At 36.9% G+C, this 22,239-nt stretch overlaps 1 protein-coding gene across 1 annotated transcript in view; it reads left to right on the forward strand.

Annotated features, from left to right (window-relative positions):
* Window positions 1–22,239, forward strand: part of pth1r (parathyroid hormone 1 receptor) — a 61,553-nt gene that overhangs the window by 31,194 nt on the left and 8,120 nt on the right. The window contains exons 3-8 of the mRNA XM_042498364.1: window positions 6,486–6,596; window positions 6,770–6,891; window positions 11,383–11,477; window positions 14,326–14,512; window positions 19,884–20,037; window positions 20,435–20,495. Coding sequence (XP_042354298.1) covers window positions 6,486–6,596; window positions 6,770–6,891; window positions 11,383–11,477; window positions 14,326–14,512; window positions 19,884–20,037; window positions 20,435–20,495 — 730 coding nt within the window. The remainder of the gene's footprint in view (window positions 1–6,485; window positions 6,597–6,769; window positions 6,892–11,382; window positions 11,478–14,325; window positions 14,513–19,883; window positions 20,038–20,434; window positions 20,496–22,239) is intronic.

The following is a 22,239-nucleotide window of genomic DNA, read 5'->3' on the forward strand; positions in this document are numbered from 1 at the left end:
TTCAGAGTCAGAGAATGCCAAAGGAGCCATTTATAACTCAAAATGGTTTTATTAGTCAGAATATGCTCTGTTACAGTGAATTCCAGCTGGAGCGGGAGGTTCAATGGGGAGTGCATTAAATCCCACAGGGGCTAAACAGAGCAGAACCCCACAGAGACAGATGTGATATCATACACAAGCCAGGGAATGCCAATAAGACATAGGAGAAAAAAGCTGGAGTGATGGAGGAAGGAATCAATCAGCACAAAAGGTAAAGTTAGCAGGAACTGTGGAAGTAAACAGCATAATGATCACATGATGATCATTGAGTGGCAGTGAGCGAGACTGTAAGAACCGCCTCGATGTCTTGATTGAACGTGATTGGTGATGTGTTTCCATGTGATTGCTGATATTGAGAGCTTATACTAATCAGCTGATGATGCGCACTCTTCAGTGCTCTACAAGAAACACCTTGATGAAGATAAAGTTCCAGATAGATAAGGGTTTCAGAGACTGTTTTTCCTACTTTTTGCAGAAATGTTCAACTTTTTTTTTTTTTTTCGGGAGCAGTTTGAATGTGTACTTTAAGTTGATGGTTACATTTCAAAATGCTGTTCTGTTTCCTTTGTCCTCCCTGGGGCTTTCCGGAGGCTGGGATTGAAGGCGAAGTTGATCCTGGGGTGTATTTACGGGCACGATTTTCCAACAGACCCCAGCATCTACTGTATCTCATTGTGGTTACTGTCATTTTCCCAGTTGATTGTTCAGAGGAGGATTTTGGATTCCACAGCCAAACCAATCGTATTATTTTCTCTTTAACCCCAGTGCAATGTGGTCGCACCGAATTCTTCGACCCTTAAAACGGTACCCCTTTGTAAATGAAACACATAATTAAAAAATGTTTTCTTCCAGGCTGAGAACACAAAAGCTTTTGTTGACCGTTCCCACTAGTTACAGTACATTGCCTTGCGTGGTATTTCCCAACTTTTCATGGTTTTGATAAATGTCCACAAATCCCAAATTGGATTTTAAAAAATATGAAAGAATAGCTACTATTGAGAACTACAGGCGCCAAGGAGTAGTTCATGTTAGACGTCAAAGGCTTATATAACAACAATGCTGTTTTTTCCTCGAAACGTACGTGACAGGATGGTCATCGATGTTAATGCAGAGCAGAGCAGTCAGTTGAACATTAGGCCTCTCACAGATGAGAGTGTGTGCTGCTCATCTGACCACCATCATGCTTAATCCATCCTGACACGCTGAAGTGACTGGCAAGCCCGGTGTCACACTTCACCATAAACCTCCAAGCACCATTTGCAGCTGTCGCTTCATTTGCATAATGTTTATAGATTGAATTTGAATCAATTCATAGAAAATTCACGCAATCTTTAATAGATGCAGATATGACGGTAACATGTCAAATGTCCTTATTATTTCAAGACCCAGTAAAATGAAAATATGTTTTCACAGTTCTAATTATGTCTCTATGTTAAATGATCATTTATAATTGTTTTAGCAAGGAAAAGGATAAACTTTCTTTTTCCAGCTTCTCAAAGTGTGTTCCATTTCTCTTTTTAACGTTTTGATTTGTTATTGTTAGAAAATATCAGCATTGTACATTTCTGCAAACCACAAATGTTACTGTAAAATTAAACTATTTCTTATAACTAAAAAGGTCTGAGCTGCCTTTAAGTCTTAAGTTGACTGAATTTGAGAAGACACTTTCAGTCATTACCTTAACTTGTTTTCTTCAGTCCAGTCAACTTTAAGGCAGCCAGAACACAAACTGTTTTGAGCTAAAACAAATAATTTCTTTTTACAGTGTAAAGTAACTCAGTTTATAAGCTGACTTGTCATGCTGAGGTGGAGGGGATGGTGAATGATGCGTCATATAAGCAAGACGCCTGCCAATCTGCAGACCACCTTTTGAGACCAACAAACAAAAAAATGGTTGTAATATATTAACCAGGCAATGCTGCCTTTCCAGTGGCTTTTAAGGCAGCAAATGTGGGTTTTCAGCAACTTGTGACTGTGTTCTCACTGAGAATAGTACAAGAAAAATGTTTGTTTTTGACTGAGCCATGGCTGCGTTTCCTTCCATGATAGTGTCACAAAAAGCATTTGTTTTTTACTGAGACATCGCTGTGTTTCTAGCCACAATAATAATAATAATAATAATAATAATGATTTTTATTGTTGTTATTATAGGCAAGATCAAGGCAGAATAAAAAGATGAATTAAAAGACAACATTACATAAAGGCAAGTCCATAAAAATGGGATTTTAGAGTGATTTTAAAGAAGTCACGGATTCTGGCAGCCATATCTCCTCAGGCAGGGGCCCTGATGGCAAAAGCATGATAGCTTCATGAAAAACAGAAAGCGGCTGTTTTGTAACTGAGCCATCACTGTGTTTCCTGCCACGATTGTGCCACAAATAGCGTTTTTTATCTAATGTTTGTAAAAAAAAAATACCCAGTTTATTCTAGCTATTGGATTAAGAAAATTGAAAGATTAGATACAACTTTGTCTGCGCCATTGCACTTCATACTCTTTTATGTGCATGTTTTTCTCTTTGAACATCAGCCAGGATGTTTACACTGAATCTAGACTCTAACAAGTACATCAGGAATGTCTGACTGGGATGCTTTGAAATGCTTGAGGTGTTGTTTTGGAGGGACATGAAGAGTTGACCCGCATACCTGATGCTGCTGGCACACAGGATGTGACTCATCCTGTATGTGGTAGCTGTTTTCTGACCTCTTTTGGAAGGTTGCACATGTGTGTTCAATCACAGTTGAAGGAATTAAGATGAACATATTACCTTAATAAATAGAAAAAAAACGAGTCCCCGATGTAGTCATTGTATGCCTGGATACACACATGTGCTCATTTAACATGCTTGATTTGAGCCTTTTTTTTTTTTTTTTTTTTAACGGCACATGAATTTCTTTGACTTCACTTAATTTGACCCTGATTTGAACTAATGTGTCTCATCTGGTTGTTGGTAATTATGTAACGTGGAAATCATTTAAAATTTGGGAAGCTTTCGTCTGTGATGCTTAGTAAAATTTAGGAGGTTGTCAAGATTTGAGATAAAGTTCATGGAAAGCATTAACTTGTGCCTTCTGGTGACCCATGTAAGCGTTTTCCTTGAAGTGGTCATTAGGACTTGGACAGAATTCCCTCTTGTAATTCTTTAAAACATTCAGGTTTTTTCTTCTTGTATTGTGGTGGGACCTTGAATCTGTGGGTTGAGAATCACAGCTAGCGTGCATTTTTTAGGACGTTTTGGCTTTACATCTGTGTTTGTCTTGCCTGTGTCCCGCCTGGCCACCCCCAGAGTTTTTCTTTTTTTTCTGGCACTATAAACTCGTGGTTTTCTGAACTATTATAGGAGATGTGGAGTGATGACTATTTTAAAACACTAGTGTGAAATGTAGGATTTGCTCTGAGTAATGAATTGATCGTGCCATTCCTGCTTCATAGAGAGAGAATTAGATCCCATGTGAGGCTAAAACCTCAGCTTTGGTTGTATTTCAACATTTGATCTGTTTGTTTTTATTTCTCATTTGTGCTTTAAATACACAAAAGTCTCCATTACGTGGCTGAGACAAGGTTTTCATTGAGGGAAGCACTGAGGTTTGCCTGGAGAGGACAGTGGAGGGATGTGGGTTCAATGCCCCAGACCTTGCAGTGTGAAAATAGCTCAGCCTTCAAGCTTGTGGTCTGGGTGTAGAATAACATCAGCAATCATTATAAAAGGTTGCATGTATCAGGAGAAAATGCAATATGTGTTTTGACATCTGCAGGTCAGAATCAAATGAGTGAGGGGGAAAGAAAACCGTGTTAAAAACCATAGTGACATCACTTATACCAAAGTCCCTCCGTAGTCACGTTTATATTTAAATCGTGGTCGAGAAATTTACGGGAAATTATATATGTGTGTGTGTTCTGTGTTTAATTTAAGCTTGTTAGTAGGTGGTCCTATGGTAATAAAGCCTATGGCAAAAGTGAACAGCAATTCTACTTTTACTCTCCAGGATGTGTGGTCAGTGTGATTCTCAAAACTAAACGCTGTTTTTCTCCCACCAGAGATCTGTAGGAATCAGTCAGCTCCACTCAGTCTGCTCTTTAATTTTGCGCTCCAAGTGACAGGCAAATAAAAAGCATGTCGTCATTGCTTCAGATGTTTCTCTGCAAGTTTGATTACAGGAATGAGAAAATAATGGATCTACTGCAAAGAGAGGATAGTTTTAGTTTTATCCTCAGCTACTTATTAGTGGTCAAAGTGGGGCAGATGTTTTCAATAATACAACATAAATGCCAAGCCATGAGGGAGGCTCTTGCCAGGAATCTGTGGGGAAAGGGACTCTGCTCCCACTATCGGAGGGCTAAAGTCTACGGTTTAGCTGACAATTAAGGCGCTCTACGCTTGGAAATGGCTCCCCCCTTTGAACCTGCTGCTCTTTGTCTGAACTACATGTACTATTACAGAGTCTGATGTCGTGCATTCTTTGTCAAAATGGATGACCGAGTTTCTGGAGTCTTCAGGAAAAGTTCAGTCATGTAGTAAAGTACATGTTGCAGTAGTTCCTCACCATGATCTCGACGATTTCCAACTTTAATTGAAAGAAGTTTCTTTTGATACAGCAATCAACCAATTGAAAACTTGCAAAGTGTAATTACAGGATGCTGTAATAGTTTGTTTTCTTCTTTAATTGGTTTGCCTGATATTTAGAGCTACAGCGATTAATCAGTTAGTTGTAAACTATTAAATTAAATAAACAAATTGATAACTGATTAATCAGTTTGAGTAATTTAAAAAGGAAAAGTTTTGTCAGACCAACAGTTTGAAATCCTAATTTAGTCAATGTTATCACATTTGTTGATAATGCAGAACAGAGAAATGGCACACGTACTCACTTTCACAACAGAATATTTGGCATTGTCTTTGAGGAAAAAATAAAATAAAATGTCTCTCATGCAACTCCTGAAATGTGAATATTCTCTGGTTTCTTTAGTCCTCTATGAAACTGAATAGTTTTGGGTTGTGGTCAAAACAAGACATTTGATGATGTCAACTTTAGCATTATTTTATAGACCAATCAGGAACATATTTTAGTAAGTAGTAATAGACAATGACAGTAATCCTTAGGTAGAGAGTTGACTGTTGACGGTTAAATTATCCGTACACATTCAGGTTGAAAGAATCTGTTCATGAATCAGTTAGTTGATCAATAGAATATTAATAAGCAACATTTTTTAAAATTGATCCAAGCAAATAATTAGTTTCCATCTTCACAAATGTGAAGATTTGAGCAAATTTGAGGATGTTATCTTGGGCTTTGGGAAACAATTTACAATTCACTGACATTTAATAGACCAAACAAATAATCAATTAATCAAGAAAATTACAGACAATGAAAATAACTAATGCTTTTTCAGAACTAAATGCAAAGATGGCAAGAGATGATATATCCTACAGGATATGATTAGTGTTAGTTGATCAATAGAATATTAATAAGCAACATTTTTTAAAATTGATTATTATTATTATTATTATTATTATTATTATTATTATTATTATTATTATTATTATTATTATTATTATTGGCATTTTATGCCTTTTCAGACAGTCACAGCAGTGTAAGGGGTAAAAAAAAATACCTCTCAACAACCAGGGTTCCCAGATAATAAAGTTTCATGCTAAAAAAGATTTGTTCATGAATTAATTGGTTGACCTGTACCTGTAAGATATTATTTGGCAAACATTTTTTATAATTGAGTCAAGCAAATATGGCAAATATTGTTTTTTCCCATCTTCTCAAATGTACAGATTTATATTATGTGTTAATAATGTGACTCTTGGACAGACAAAACAAGACCTTTTAAGAGCATGAGATGTCAGGTGTCAGTTTCTGACACACACAAATCAATAATGAAATCAATAACTTATCCTTGGATTCCAAATAAATGCAGTTAAAGAACACACTATATACAGAGAATAAAATGAGCTATTGAACATAGCACTTTTATTTGGCCATAATAAGTAACTAAGGATACCAGAACGCAGCCAGTGTTGTAGGGAATATTTCTAAAGAGATCCATATTGAAACCATACGACATTATGATGCTATGTAGCCGTCATTGAAATCTGCTGCAGCTGACAAACAAACCTTAATGAATACACCGGATTCAATGGACAACTTGTTATCAGCTTGTGGGGAATTCCATGATGGCAAGTCTTAATTGTATGACAATAGATGGAGAGATTTCTCTCTGGGTGAGCACAGTTTTCCTTAAAAAAGGCCATATACAGTCAGACTTACCACAATTTACAGTGCTGATTTATGTATTTCATAAAGGTTCAGATACCTGGCCTCTTCTTTAAAGGACTGCAGAATCCATTAAAGCATTACTGCTCTTTAAATGCTTATAGCCATGGTATGCTGTAACTATGTTGCTCTGCTTTTAAACGTCAACATTGCTTTTGTCTCCACAGATGGTTTCTGCTCACCAGAATGGGACGGCATTGTTTGTTGGCCCGAAGGACCCCCGGGAAAACTTGTATCCACCGCCTGCCCAGAGTATATCCATGACTTCAACCATAAAGGTAAGACTGGCCCTGGATTTTAGTCAGCAACAGAAACTCTGAAACTCCTTTTGAAGTCTCTTTTGCAATTTTCCACAATTATGCAGGTCCAATTAAGAAGCAGAGGATGCATGCGTTGGAAAATAACTGGCAAAATTTGTAATTAAAACTAGACTTGTCTGTTTGATGTCCAGGACTAGCATACCGTCGGTGTGACAACAACGGAACGTGGGAGCTGGCCACCGCCAACAAGACATGGGCCAATTATAACGAGTGTGCAAAATTCCTCTACCATTACAACCACAGCCATGAAAAGGTGAGATCTGACTCATTGCCTTATACATGCTCATTGTCACAGTTACAGTGCCGTCCTCCACTAGCCTTTGAGTGTGTACATTGAGTAAATTGTCACTCTGTAGATATTGCAGCCTTTTAGGCAAATGTTGCACCATTTTACCCTGCAATTACAATCCCCTTTGAAATCTGTCACGTTGTCGACATGCCTTCTCAGTAATGTGCAGTCCCAAATGAAAATGAATCATATTTAATGAAATGTCAAGATGATGACAGAGCGATAAGATAATGACGGGATGGTAATGTGGTTGCTTTGTGTTAATACGAGGCAGCAATTAGCTAAATGTCTAATTGTTCAAAGTGAAAGCAGCGTCACATTGTCACATTAGTTTTATATTGCGAATTGCAAAACTTCCCGGAAAGCAACCCATTCAGATAAATCTAAAACCTCGCCAATCATGACTCAACCTCACAGGCGCCTTCAAAGCTACAAGACAGTGATAAAAAGAAATTTAGACCCAAGGACTGAATTGATTTCATGATGCTTTCCTGGTAATGATTTAAATGAATACTTCACCCCCGAAATGATCATTTGCATATCAATATTTCAGCCCGTTACCTTGAATTTGCGAAGAAAATTTGTCTCCACGGTGAATGAGGAATCCAAAAAAAAAAAACGAGAATTCTTGATGAATTTGAGTAAAAGGGGTCTGCATATAACAACAGCAAAAGCATATCAGTACATTAATTTACAAATTCTCATACAACTCTTGCACTGTAATACAAGTCCTGTTTATCCAGTCGTATTCTAAGTACTTCCCAACACAAACATTTCACTAAAGCCTTACTATTTAAACAGTTTTTAGGAGGGTAAAAAAATGAAAGTAATCCTGTAAACAGATTATTTGTCAGTGAAAGTCATTCTTAGTCACAGCCAAATGGCAATGCTTTTTTCATAGAAATGAATGCAAAGATGGCAAGATATGACATATTATACAAGAAGTATATTTTATGTTTATCATATAGTTGACGGAGAGTTGACAGAAAATTAAATTATAAATTAGTAATAATAAATAGATTTGTTTATCAGTAAAATATTATTTTGGATGTTTGTAAAAAATTGATTAATCAAGTTTATGCATTTAACTTTAATAATCAAGAATTTTCTCAATTTTTGGATTCTTTGTTCACTATGGATGCATGTGAGAAAAACAAAGTTTCCTCACAAATTCAAGGTAACATTGAGTGAGATATGCAAGTTATCATTTTTGGGGTGAGGTACTCTTTTTAATTTAAGGACAAGAAGTAGTGTCTGACTGCCATTTTAGGCTACCAATATGCTGTGTAGCACATTTTTGATTTTCTTTTTCTTTAATGGATTCAAATCTAATAAATATGTTACATTTTTGTGTACCACATTGTGCAAAGTATACGACACCTGGTTATTACACCCATATGTGACCAGTTTTGAGCCTGGCCAAATGGGAGCAAGTCCCTGCAGCCAGGTTTCAAAAACAGGGTATGACTGAGGTCGGGCACAGATCATCAGCAGTGAGACCTGGCTCACAGTTGGCAGTCCAACACGTCCCTGGTGTCCTTTCGGTGTTTGATTGGGTTAAGGTCAGCATTCTGTGCAGGCCAATTTATCTCCTTCACACCAAACTCACAGCCCTTATGTGCGACAGCCCTTTCTAGTGCACCTCAGTTTGACCACATTGAAATAGACTGTCGCCAAAAAATGGAACTAATAAGGCGTCAAAGGGATGGGTGTAAATTAGGGATGCACCAATTGTAAAATTGTTTGCAGACACGATATTGTTGTTTAAAATAACCATTTGGCTGATAATAGATACCAATGGTTTTTTGTTGTTTTTTATGAAACATGCAACCTCCATTAGCTGTTTGTTCCAGCCAGCGGCTGCTAACGGCCAACTTATGGTTGATGTTTTGTCCATAAAAACCTATATGGCAGATATCAAGATGCTGGCCAGTTCCAATATTTCAATTTAAAGCCAATATGTGTCAATACTGATGATCTTCAGATATGCATTCCTGCTATCTAAAGAATATATTTCAGCTTAGCTATCTGTAACATACAATCTGAACATAATCAGCCTGGGAGAGTCAAACCTGGGCCATAAATACCATAAGCCCTGACATCACCACCGCACCACAGCACATGTTGAGAGAGCTGTGTTTTGTAAACCAAGCACGGCAACCTTTTACTACCGTCATCCCCATGTGACTGACAAAGGTAGATGTAACCCTGATTGCAGTTGCTCCCAGTGTTTCTCGCTCTATCATTGCATGAGGGTTGGATGTCAGAACATAACACTGGCAGTGAATGGGACTACTGGGTATTGTAAGAAGCTGTGGAAAACAGCTAGAGCGTGGCTATAAATGGGAAAATAGCACTTTCTCAGCCGTTATTGTGTGATATGGACAAGTTTTTCTTGTTTAAGTAAAATTACATTATGTGCAGTAATTATGCTGACGTGGCTTTTTGAGGAATTTTTATGGTATATTTATTTTTTAATTATGGTCTGGAAGCATTTTAATAATCTCACATATAAAACAGTAAACAGTCTTTCGATGGATGAGGTGCATAATTATATTAGAGGCGGTTATTGGTGTTAACCCTTTGAAACCTGGATCAACATCAGTTTTTCTTGTGCTGTGTTTAGATGCCTTTCCCACAAATTAAGTAGTAGTAGAGTAAAAAGCGATGAGAAAAAGATGTAAAAATTAGCTACAAGTTGTGTGTGTGTGTGTGTGTGTGTGTGTGTGTGTGTGTGAGTGAGAGAGAGAGAAAGAGAGAGAGAGAGAATGATAGAGAATTATCAATTAACAAGGGAAAATATAAAGAAAACTTTAAAATTACTATAATTATATATTTAAATTTAGACTCCAAAGATATATTTATTATTTTATTTTATTTTTCCAGGTCACTTCCTGTTTTTGTTATTTTACCTCCTTCAGTTGTTGTTGTTTTGCTAATTTCAGTTAAATCTTTAACTTTGTACTGATTTCTTGCAAATTTGGGGGTCATTTCTTGTTAAATTGTTCATTGCCTTCTTTTTTTCTATGGTATTGAGAGAAATCAAGCCAATTTGCTCAGGTTTCATAGGGTTATGTGGCTCTGCAGTTTTTTTGGTGTGTTTACAAAATGTTGCCAATAGGGGACATAGAAAAATAGACCAGTCAGTCACTAATTGATAAAAAACATTAATTTGATTTTTTCTTTTTTTTGCCATGAAACATTACAAACAGCAGCTGCAGTCCCACATACATTTTCCTCTCCCCTGCTTGAATGCGGTGTGGAGGATGTGGGTATAACCTCATCATGGCGCCCTTCAGTTTCTTTCTGACTTCAGATGTTTATGTTGATGGGCTCCCGAGGGAGCGGTTTGCAGCAGTTAATGACAAATACATATGCACGAATGAAAGCCCCACACAGCACAACTGCCATACCGCAGACCACCACCACAACTTAAGACACCCGTTTTTTTTGGCTCAGGATCCTGATGCTAAATGATAACAGCAGTGGAGTATCTGGTTACATCACACGGGGCTCTTGGCCCTTTCAGCATGTTGACGCACAGAAGGTCTGGTTAGTGGCTCTCCTTACAGTGTCCTCTGACTGCCAGCACGCTGCTGGAAGATCAAACTGCCCCACCCAGCCTTTCTCAGCTCCGCCACCCATGTCAAATGTTGTTTCCATCAGTAACTTCTGGGTGCTTGAGACATTTCTGTCACCAGATGGCAATGCATTTTTAAACTCGCTGAAGTTAAGACATTCTGAAGTTACGCTTTTTTGAGGGGTGGAAATTCAAATATAGTGAGAGTATTATGAAAACATGCTCTTTGTAATAAAATCACTTGCCCTAAGTAATGTTGTCACCAAAATTTGAACTTGTAATGTTACGAGCACAAAGAATAACCCTGCAGCTTAGTGTATTTAACCCTTTAACACTTGAATCAGTTCTCTTCAATAGAGAAGAGAGAATTGGTTTGATGTCTTTCAAAAACACTGTGGAAAAAAAAGGCCAGATATTTTTTAGCCTGTTATTGAGGTCATTTACTTCCCCCTTTGTTTCTGATGTTTTGTTGTTGTTTTTTTTAACATTTCTTCTCCTTTTTTATGTTTATTTTTACTTGTTTTTTAAGTAACTCTCTGAACTTTTTGCAAATTTCTTGCTAATTTTTTTGGGCCGTTTCTTGTAAGCTGCTCATTGCCATCAAGCCAATTTCCACCCGTCGGCCCATCGTGCTCTCTGATGCTAGTGCTGCTGCAGTTTATTATTTTTCGAGACATGAATTAATATTTGTTGGCAGAGTTTTCATGAAATTTGCTAAAAAGAGAAGATAATTACAGATCTTTTCACACAAAACTTCAGTAATTTAATTAAAATGTGCAGTATTAACACTGCAGAACAGAGGGGATATGCTTTAGTCTTTTTGTAAATTTTTGCCTCACTGTTGACATTCTAACAAATTTCCTCTCTATCAACAGGATGTCTTTCACCGTCTGTATCTCATCTACACAGTCGGGTACTCCATCTCTCTGGGATCACTCATGGTGGCTGTCGTCATCTTGGGATATTTCCGGTGAGTCAGTGCTGTTACTGGAAATTTCCAATCAATCGTCTTAATCACAGATGCTCCCAAAAGGGGGATTTAGATACAGGGTCAGAAATTAAGGTCAGAGCCGCTGCAGCACGGATCAAAACAGAGTGCAATAGATTTAATGATAGCACATTGAAAGCTCCACTCTTACCACGTCATTAGACGCAAACATACAGTGAAGCAGAAAGCATTTAATTTAACAATGGCTTAATGGCTTTATCATGATATCGTGCAGTTTGCTGTAGCTATGTATGCATGCAGTGCTAGTATTTTGTGTCACGGCAACAACATGAAGCATGCAAACTGTATCAAACATTACCTTTGGTTTTCAGCAAACTGTGATACATCCACCTTTGAAGAGGAGTTTGCCTCCAGGCTTGCTCCATTGTCTGACATTTAGGTTCTTTTTTATTTTTTATGCTGATTTCAGGTTTGGATGGCAAATAAACAAAGCTCGCATAATGATTTTGTTAATCTACCAAGTTTACAAAGATAACAGTCCTTAAGCTGCAAGGTGTTCTTTCCTTTTTTTTCCCCACTGAAACACAAAACTTTGAATACATTAATTTGGCACTGAAGTACAAAATTCATTAACCAGCCTACATTCAACCAGCCTCACAACCCAACATGTTCTCCTCCAAGGTTGTCACATATTGCTGCTATGTCAGTGGACTTCCACGACTAAACATTGCACTCTAGGTATCCCCCTGTGTCTGCTGTTGAAGTTCCTTGAACCCGCAACCCTGCTGGGATGGCAGCAAAGGCACATGGTTAGGTTTAGGTAACAAAAGCACGTGGCAACTAATGACACCATCATGGTTTGGCTCTACATTCATTTGTGAAGTGAAAAGCTTGCTGGACTCATCCACCATGCCATCATTCCACTGTATATGGACCTTCCAGCTCCTTACATTACGTCATTACTGCCAGCGTTTCAACCTGATGCCATCCGGCAGCGTATCATGCAACGCGACAGGTTCTGCCTGGCGGTGTTGTAAATTTACAGCTGAGGGCGTATCATATCACGGTGAAGGTGGCTTTTGGTGTTGATATCTTATGCCGAAGTCACTGACAAAGTGGCAGTATTTGACCACTTCAGAATGACAAAGATCTATACAACCGCAAAGGTTGGTTATGATGGTGAACTGATGTCGGGGCGAGGACAACAAGTATGCAAATGAGCATCCCTGAGATGGTTTTCTGGCAATTTGTGCAGAAATTCTTAGGTTCTTCAAATCATTATTATTAGCTATCATTAGCTTATTATCAGCTGTCCACGATGCTGCTCTCAGACGATCTTTCAGGCAAAGACAGTGAATGTGGAGGTCCTGGGCTGATGTGGTTACATGTGCTCTGTGGTTGTATGGCCAGTTGGATGTGCTGCCAAATTAACAGAAATAACTCTGAGAAGGCTTATGGATGTGAACTGAACATAAAGACAAAATAAGTTCTTAAAAGATATGAAGAATTGTAAAATAGTTATTGCCTCACTTTGTCAATATGGACCTCAAAACAGTTTTTAATGCAAAATAAGGAATTGAATACATGGGATTAAAAAACGAATGGGATTATTCAAAATTAACTTTAGTAATTCTGTGATTAATTGTGATTTCAAAAAATTAATTGCTTGATAGTCCAAATCACATATGATGTACATCAGTCAGTCTTATCTTACCTCTTTTGCCTTAGCGGCAACTCTCCTTAATTGAAGTAAAAAAACCTAAAACAAGGCTGAATTCATTTTTTTTGTGCAGCAACACAACATTTTTTTTCACAACTGATTAATGCAGGGCACATTTGTCATTATTTGCTTATTTTGTTGAGCATGGGGAGTATCAGGAATCGATGTGAAAGGCGCTGTTTACCAATGTTCCCACCAGCGTGACTTACCATACAGGCAGGCAGTCAGACGGCTTTAGGAACGCTCCCAACTGGCACCAGGAAATCTATGGGCCAAATGAGTTTAATAAGTTATCCCAGGGGCCCATCTGACATTCTGGCTCTGTGCTGTGGAGCACTCCAGCCATGCCTCCCCTTCAAATGTCAGCTTTTTAGACAGGAGAGCTCATAAATGTTTTCCAGGGAGAGAAAAGGGATATTTCACATTAGCAGTTGTGCTCAGATTTTTTTCTCCATGGAAATGTACCCTAGATTAGTTTTCGTCTTAAATCAATAGCTCTCTGACAGTACAGTAACTTGTCAAATAATTAGCTCATTAATGAGGCTTTTACAAGAAAATCAGTCAATAATAGATGGCAGTAAGATAATTTGAGTATTTAGACTTTTTTGTAAAATAGACTTAAGAATAGTCTAATTCAAGTTGGCTTTTGGAGTTTATTAAACCATGACTAAATTGTCTGTCATATTATCATTGATATTTGTTTTTTGACTTTGCAACAATGTTAGAATTTATTGTATGGATCCGGCAAGCTGGTTCCAGTGCTGTAACATCACGTCAAAGCTCTCTCCATAATAACCTCTCAGACAGGATGTTTTGGAAGAACTTTTGACGGATAAACTCGTGCTTGTCTGGAAGGGAAATTCGCATGCTTTTTTTCTCAACACATGCTTGCAATTTTGTTTTTACAGCTCACTTTGAGCCGAGCAATTCAATATTTGTGCGTTTCAAGCCCCTAAATCTCAAGAATGTGTAATAGTCAGCGTGGAATTCAGCTGGCTCTAATTAGGATGAGTATTGTTCATGTGTGTGTGTGAAAATACTTACTGACATGAAGGTGTGCCAGCCCGCACATAGACATACACACACAAACACATATTTTCGACGGATCTATCTTTTGACCTTGCCACTCTTTGTTTGTTTTCTCCCCAGACGATTGCACTGCACCAGGAACTACATCCACATGCACCTATTTGTGTCCTACATGCTAAGAGCTATAAGTATATTTGTGAAAGATGTTGTGCTCTACTCTGGATCGGCCTTAGAGAACATGGAAAGAGTCACAGTGGAAGACCTCAAGTCCATCACTGAGGCCCCACCAGCCAACAAAACACAGTTCGTAAGTACACAAACACAGTACACTGTGTCCTTGAAGTAAAATATGAAGAGAAGGAGAAACACATACTGAACTTTTTTTCATAGAGGAGTTTCAATTTATATACAGTCATAAGCAACAAGACACATAAAGTGATTTTATGCACATACAGTATTTATGGGAGGATTGAGGGTTGATATGCAATATAAAGGATTTTCAGTTTTTTTCCAAACAGTCATTACAGCAATCATTCTTGTTTGATTGCATTACAAGCGCAGATAATTTGACTTGCAGTGTCGATGGGCATTTTGCTTCCAAGGAGGAAGTGGTATTTTGCAGAGTCTCACCTGCTTTTCCAGTGCTGGAGCAAATAAACTGCACTGTTTGTCACCGTGCCAAGCTTTTACTAGGCCAGTACTTGGCTTTCCCTTTCAGAGTCAAGTTTAAAAAATGGGTAAGGACTGGGTACTTTTTCATGCATGCTTTAATATGCAAACAAACAATTTGCGCAATATATTTAGTGCACACATATCCTGTGGCTCTCCAAATTGAGTTATGGACTGCATTAAATGTGCTTCATTAGAGTACATGCTGAAGCAACATAGATGTTTGTGCTTTTGCATACTGTCATGCATGTACCACATAAGACCACTGCTTCAGTCATTATGTGTTATTCTTGGTAAAATTCCTAACTATTTATCTTCACTTTTAATATGAAGTACAGAAATTACAATCTGCATTTTCAAGAATTTTTATGTTTTGGTATGCCCAAAGTCAGATCAGCACTGATAAAAAAAGCTTTTAGGTTCTTGAACGATCTGCAGAATCATGAGCCGAAGCTGTGAGACATAGTGACGCTGAATGAGTTCAAAACTACGGTTAAATATAAAGAGTCCAGGCTGTCTGTCTGCAAATGCTTTATATGATCATTTTAATGTTATCAAATCTTTTTCTCTGCATCTTTATATTAGTTTTATGTTAATCGTTGAAACCTGGTCGCTGCTATTCTTGGCCATGTCTCTGCTTGTAAAACAGATATTTGACCTCAAAGGATAAAGTAATAAGTTGAGTAAATCACTAATAAATATAAAGATAAAACAGTTAAGAATAATTACAATTATTATTATTATTATTATTATTATTATTAAAAGTATAGTTTTCTATATTTTTTCAAATATTATTTTTAACTGCTAATGATTTCTCAATGTCTGTCTTTTAAAATTAATTTTCAGTTCATTTTCTTGTCACCCTTCCCTAATTCCTTGCAATTTGTGTAGCATTTCTCACACTTGCTCACTGCCTTTTTAGCCATGTTTTCATAAGAAATCAAACCAATTTGCTCAGGTTTAAAAGGTTTAAATGTATGCGAAAGATATCTCAATACAGCACAGGAAAAATGATGTAGATTTAAGCAAAAAAAAAAAAAAAAATCCTGTTTGTTTGGATAAAGCCCAATCCACTTTTTGGGCTTTATCTGAAAAACTACTGTAGATATATCAAAAATATGTACAGTAACTGTCTCTGTAAATCTAAGATAATCTGTTGACTGTTGCACCAAGACATTTGTCATTATTATATTTTATTTTTTATATATATATATATATATATATATATATATATATGTATGTATGTATGTGTGTGTGTGTGTGTGTGTGTGTGTGTGTGTGTGTGTGTGTGTGTATACATATATATTTGTATTTATAATATTTAGTACTGCTAAATTAATTCTGCCCATATATTTAAAAAACATGAATCAGTTTTCTTTGTGAAGTTGATTTGGATTTACTAAATATTTTAGGCTACATAACTTTTGGCATGCTGTTTCTAAATCCAACAGATTTGGAAAATTACCATATAAATTACAGTATAAAAAACCTCTTAATTCATGAATTATTATGTAGACAATATGAGGTGCTAAAATTAGATTTTAATCATCTACCTTTCTTTCACATATTTGATTTCTTTTGCTGACTTTGACTTCATACTCATTATAATTTGATCAACCTGTCTGATTATACATCTGTCTTTTGTGTTGCTGTTTAATACAGCTACAGGGTTTAAGAATTTAATAATCTGCAGCTTTAAATATCAGTTTTATTCCATAATTAAGAAATAATGTTCATAGAAAAAAAATGTCGAAATCAAAGACCTGTGTCTCTCCACGGCAAGAACCCAACAGTGCATATTTGAATACAAACTGATGAGAAAAGGAAGAGATGACAATTACAAGACGGGTAATGAATGTGGATGAAAGGAGCACTGAGAGGAATTAGCTTCTAATAATCATGGCATGGCAATACAGCAACAACAGCCAAAGTCATTGTGGAGGATGGCTTTAAGTGGAGCTGAATCAATGCCTGACTGAATCAATATGTGCTCCTGGGATTTGTGGGGGTGGGAAGGTGGGGATTCCTTAAAAGACTCCACTTAACCTCTGTTCAAACAGAAATATTTTGTAACAAGGTCAATTGAAAATGCCATTTGTAATGTTGTAGTGAAAGGCACAGTTCTAGGATTGCCTACTCATTTCAAACCTAGGATATTTCTTGTTATTTTTGTATTATTATTATTATTTATTATTATTATTATTTATTATTATTATTATTATTATTATTATTATTATTATTATTATTATTATTATTATTTGGATTATTATTGTTATTGTTATTGTTATTATTGTATGCATTTACTTGTTTATTTGACACGCTCAACATAAAACATTGCTTCATATGTAAAATACAGAGTAGATGCAATGCATACAGTCCCTGTTTAGGCTTTTAGAATGAAAACAGGAAGTATGGGATTACAGTGCAAAAAGTGAAAAAAGTTTAACAATGACTTTGTTACTCAAGTATGAAGCATACGTGCATGTGTGTGTATTTGTGCATGCCTACACATGTACATCCATGCATTGTGCTTAATGAATGTGCGCATGGGTTTGTATGTTTGATCAAAGATTGTAGCCTGCGTAGTCAAGTTTTCACAGGTTTGCTCCATTTTCAGGCAATGCTTTGCATGCATGATAAAAACCCTGGGCTCTGTCTGTAATTGAATTTCAGATGGTAATGCACTCCACACTTGTGTACCTCTCACTGAAATTGAGGATGGATGAGTGACCAAATGATTGACCAACTTGTTCGACGGCATCTCCAGTTTTCACTGCTCACTAATAAGAGTCAGCAGAGCCCAGGGGAAATTCACATGGTCAAAAAAAACATGTAACTTTTACAAAAGAGCTGCAGGTCACTGCTGTGGCACCTCAGGTTTTCTGGTAATCTTTATCCTAATTCTTGAGTTCACTTTACATTGTGGTGGTTATATATTTTACACTAATGCCATTTAAAATGGGTGAACCAGCTGTAGGCTGATTGTCGCTCATGATCTAGCAAGAAATACTCACCCGCTGCATTGCGACTACAAATTTGCCAATAGGATTAAAATACATTCCAACTTTGCGACTCAAAGTTGGCCTAGTTGGGAAGGCTCTGAATCGGCACGCAAGCAGCCCCCTCCCTTCAGCTCCAGCCGCTTTGTAATGCTAATATAGTGAATCTCTTGATTACTTGAATAAATTAGTTTGAAATACCTAATTAGCTTCCTCAAATCTTTCAGAAATAATGCGGTCTTATTATGAAAACTTGGAATTTAACAGACATGCTTCATGACTGCATTATAAACAAGGCATGAATCTTTCTTTTTTTTTTTTATCGACAAAATATCTCATTTAATTATCCACAAAGAAATCTACACATCATGTTGTACGTACATGTTGTGCAGTAAAAGTCCTCACACAGGCTCAGCAAGAAAATCTTTCTTTTTTCAATCTGATTATGGAGAGCTTCATATATGAGGTCTTACATCGAACACAAACTCTAACTCATTTGCAATAATGTTATCAAAGTGATGTTTCTCTCATTCTGTCATGACTTTGTTGTGACAGTAACCAAGCACAGGGTCGTATGTGGCAGAACTAGAGGGGAGGTTAAAGCCATCAAAGATAGAGGTGTTCAGTGCGGAAGTAGCGAAGTGATAGACATGAATTTACATATCAATACTACCAGCAGCACTTCAAAGATTTGTGATCTCATGTCAGCCTCCCAGGAAGTTCCTGTAGATCCTCTTCAGTCATCACCTTTCCTCTTTCCTCCTCTTCCTCTCAATAGAATTTTAAAATCAATTCTGAGACATGCAGGAAACTGGTGCAAAGATCTGAAAACTCGAGGGGTATCATCCACCTTCTTGATTTTCCTGGGAAGCCTCTGGCAGCAACATTCAGAGTCTGCTGTAGTTTTCTGATTTGATGGACTGTATTGTATTTCAGCTTACATCCATGAGTGCGTATTTAGTAATCTGCAGTGGTGTTTTAAAGGGTGAGATGAGATGAGATGAGATGAGATGAGATGAGATGACATGACATGAACCTTTATTACAGTGGTTGCTATGGAGTCAAGAATTATTCTCAGTGACTAGTTGAAGGTCCAGACATAGAGAAATTACCACACCTTCAATTTTATTTCACACATGGGCTTAGAACCCAGCAAAATAAAACATATTGCAAGACTTGGTAAATAAATAGCACTGCGACCAAAAAGTGTGTATTATTGTGTCAAGATCAGTGACAAAAAATGCTGCAAAGCAAGGGAAGAAAGAAAAACCCAACTTTATTCATATAGCACATTTCGTTCCAGATGGAAGCACAATGTACTGCAAAAATTGCAAGGTACAAGTTGCAGGATAAAACAATGCTGTCAACTGACCATAGAAGCGAATCAGATCCATTAAAAATTTAAACAAAAACTCATAAAATAATAATTAAGATAAGGAATGACTCAATAAAAGAGACCAAGAGATGTGAGTCAGTAAATGATAAAAAAAATTGTAAAATAAAATAAAATAAAGTACTAATTCTAAAAGTAGATAATTAAAAGAGGACAAACCATATGAATTAAGATAAATAAAAAAGAAAAATAAAATAAGTAATATATACCAATAAAAGTTAGACACAAGTATAACAAAAATTCAATTAAATTTAATTAAATAGACTGCAAATTCAAGTGTTTTTTACAAACTTGGGGGTGGGGGGAGTTTTGCTCGGCTCCATTGAACAACTGCACTCCCTGCAAAACAAAATCAGAATTAATAAAACACAATCAAAACAGTGGAAATTGGAAAATTATAAAGAAGTATCCTTTTTTGTTCAAACATCGCTGATAACTGATCGATGTGCTTGGACGGCTATATAGGTTTCACACTGGCTATGTTGTAGAGCTACAATAGCACTGTGTGAGTAATGTGAGTAATGAAAGAAAACAGATATGGTTCAAAAAAAGTGTTCAAAAAAATGTGACTTTTTGTCAGCGTGATTAAATCTGTTCTCCTTGTCTGTTGTTTGTAGATCGGCTGCAAGGTGGTTGTGACTTTGTTCTTGTACTTTCTGGCCACCAATTACTACTGGATCCTTGTGGAGGGTCTGTACCTCCACAGCCTCATCTTTATGACCTTCTTCTCAGACAGAAAGTATCTGTGGGGATTTACTCTGATTGGATGGGGTGAGTTTTGCATCATTTGCATTCTACTTGTATGCACGTGATTACAATATTATTAGTGGACTCAGCATGAATTCAGTCATTCAGTAAACTATTTAGTTCTTGATAATCTAATTAGTTATTTGCAAAAAGAAACATGGAAGGTGCTGTCAAATCCCCTAAGTGTATTAATAAGTAGGTAAGGACAATTAAAAATGACTGCATTTTTTGCATGAATATGGGCTTTACAGTTCCTGCATTGTACACACTGTGCGTATAAGTTACATTAGCACAGCGCATACAATGTGGATGCTGTGCTACCCAGCTTCTACCTATATGACCAAATTATGGACTTCCTCTGGAATCATTTAGAGAATTTTATCTGTTTCAATTTTTTGTAATTTTTTTTTCTGTTTTTCAGGAGTACCAGCTATGGTTGTGACAGTTTGGGCAACTATGAGAGCCACATTTGCAGACACAGAGTAAGTAAACTGCATATTACTAGACATTTTTTGTTAAACCTAAAGTGACACTTTGCTGATTTTCAACCTTATCTGTGTCAGCTCAGCGTGGGGAGTGTGTGCGGATACCGCCGCTTTGTCAGTGAACATTCACATCTAAATATGATGAGATGAACTTCCCTCTTGCATCTGTTTTGGATGTTTTTGGATGGCGTGTCAATTTCCAAATTTTATAGTCTTTTTCAAAATATGAGTACAACATAGGTTATACACTTATTTTTTTTACATTAATCTCCTAAGGTTTTGGCAACAAAAGCACATTGCTAGATTAAAAAAAAACCATCATGGTATGGCTAAACATTCACACAGGAAGCAAACAACAGGCTCCAAGGTGGAAGTCCAGGGTTTGTTGGACTGATTTACCACCCCTTGCGCACACCCTATAGGGACTTTGTAGCTCTTTATATTATGGGAGATGCCAGCAATGTTGCAAACTGCTATCGCCCGGTGCATATCATAACACCACACAGTAAGCATAACTTTCAGTTAAAATGCAGCACAAGAACCGTCAAGTTCATATACATGTACAGTTTTCTAAAACAATATCAGTGACAATTTGAATAGCAATCACATTGACCGAGAGTATTATTTTCCTGATCCTTTAAAACTGACTCAAATTCCCCAATAGTAATCAGCTTCGACATTTTCAGGTCCATCTGTAAGTTATTCTAAGAAAAGGGAGAGGCATATTTATTAGCTTGTTTGCCAAGTTCTATGAAAACCTTGGGGACCAACATCAAGAAAATATTTTTTTGATTTAATTGTGAACTAATGAGCAACTGCATGAGTATGATACATGTGTGTTTAATATTGTAAATGGCCCCTTTACAAATAAAATTAGTAAATAAATAAAATAAACACATGCATATCCACAAAAGGGTGTAACAAAAGCAGCATTTCACACAGATCTTAGTTGCAATATAATAAAAATGTCAGTATTTCCCACAAACTTCTGTAGTAAAGCTTGAGGAAAGGTTTGAAAGCTAAGAAGAACTCAAGTCGATTCACTTTCCTTCTCTGAATGGTCACAGAGAAAACTGCCTCGAACCAATTTGGCGGGCTCTCAGCCCCCTCTTACTGGCACTATCTGTAGTCTCCACATGGGCTCTCTACCACAGTTGAACATTGAGGAGTCTGAAGCTGAGAGCTTACGGCTGCTGGTATCCAACAGCTGTCCAGTGGAACTAAACCACATATTTCTCTTCTAAGTCAGCAGGAGAGCAGCTCCATTTTACGCCTTTTTGGGCAGAGAAACAAGCCAAGTATGATAGTAACCACAGCTTGGCCATGTAATAGTTGGCATTTGGCTAAAAATCAAATCTGTCTACAGTAGATATCACACTGGTTAATACTAGCTGCCTGTTATCAATGCTTTTTTAGTCCACAGATCTATGAATTTTGCTACTAAAGGGCATAAAAAAAAAAACTTGGCGATGACCTCAGTGTCTTATCATCAGTTAAAGCCAGAGTTAGAAGCATTTTCAGGGTGTTTTTGCCTTTGTCACTTTTTACTCACTGTGGCCTCATTTTTCAGTGCACTATGTTAGTCCTGCACATCTATAGAAACAACACATTCATGTCGAAAAGTAGAGAAAACTCAAAATGTCTTTTGTGCTGTAAACAATAATGTCAACAATTATAATAACAATCAATCATAAAAAAGGAAAAAACACAAGCTGAATTTCTTCGAAAATGTATTCGACCA

The sequence above is a fragment of the Plectropomus leopardus genome, chromosome 12, assembly GCF_008729295.1.
Source record: "Plectropomus leopardus isolate mb chromosome 12, YSFRI_Pleo_2.0, whole genome shotgun sequence".
Classification (NCBI taxonomy): domain Eukaryota; kingdom Metazoa; phylum Chordata; class Actinopteri; order Perciformes; family Serranidae; genus Plectropomus; species Plectropomus leopardus.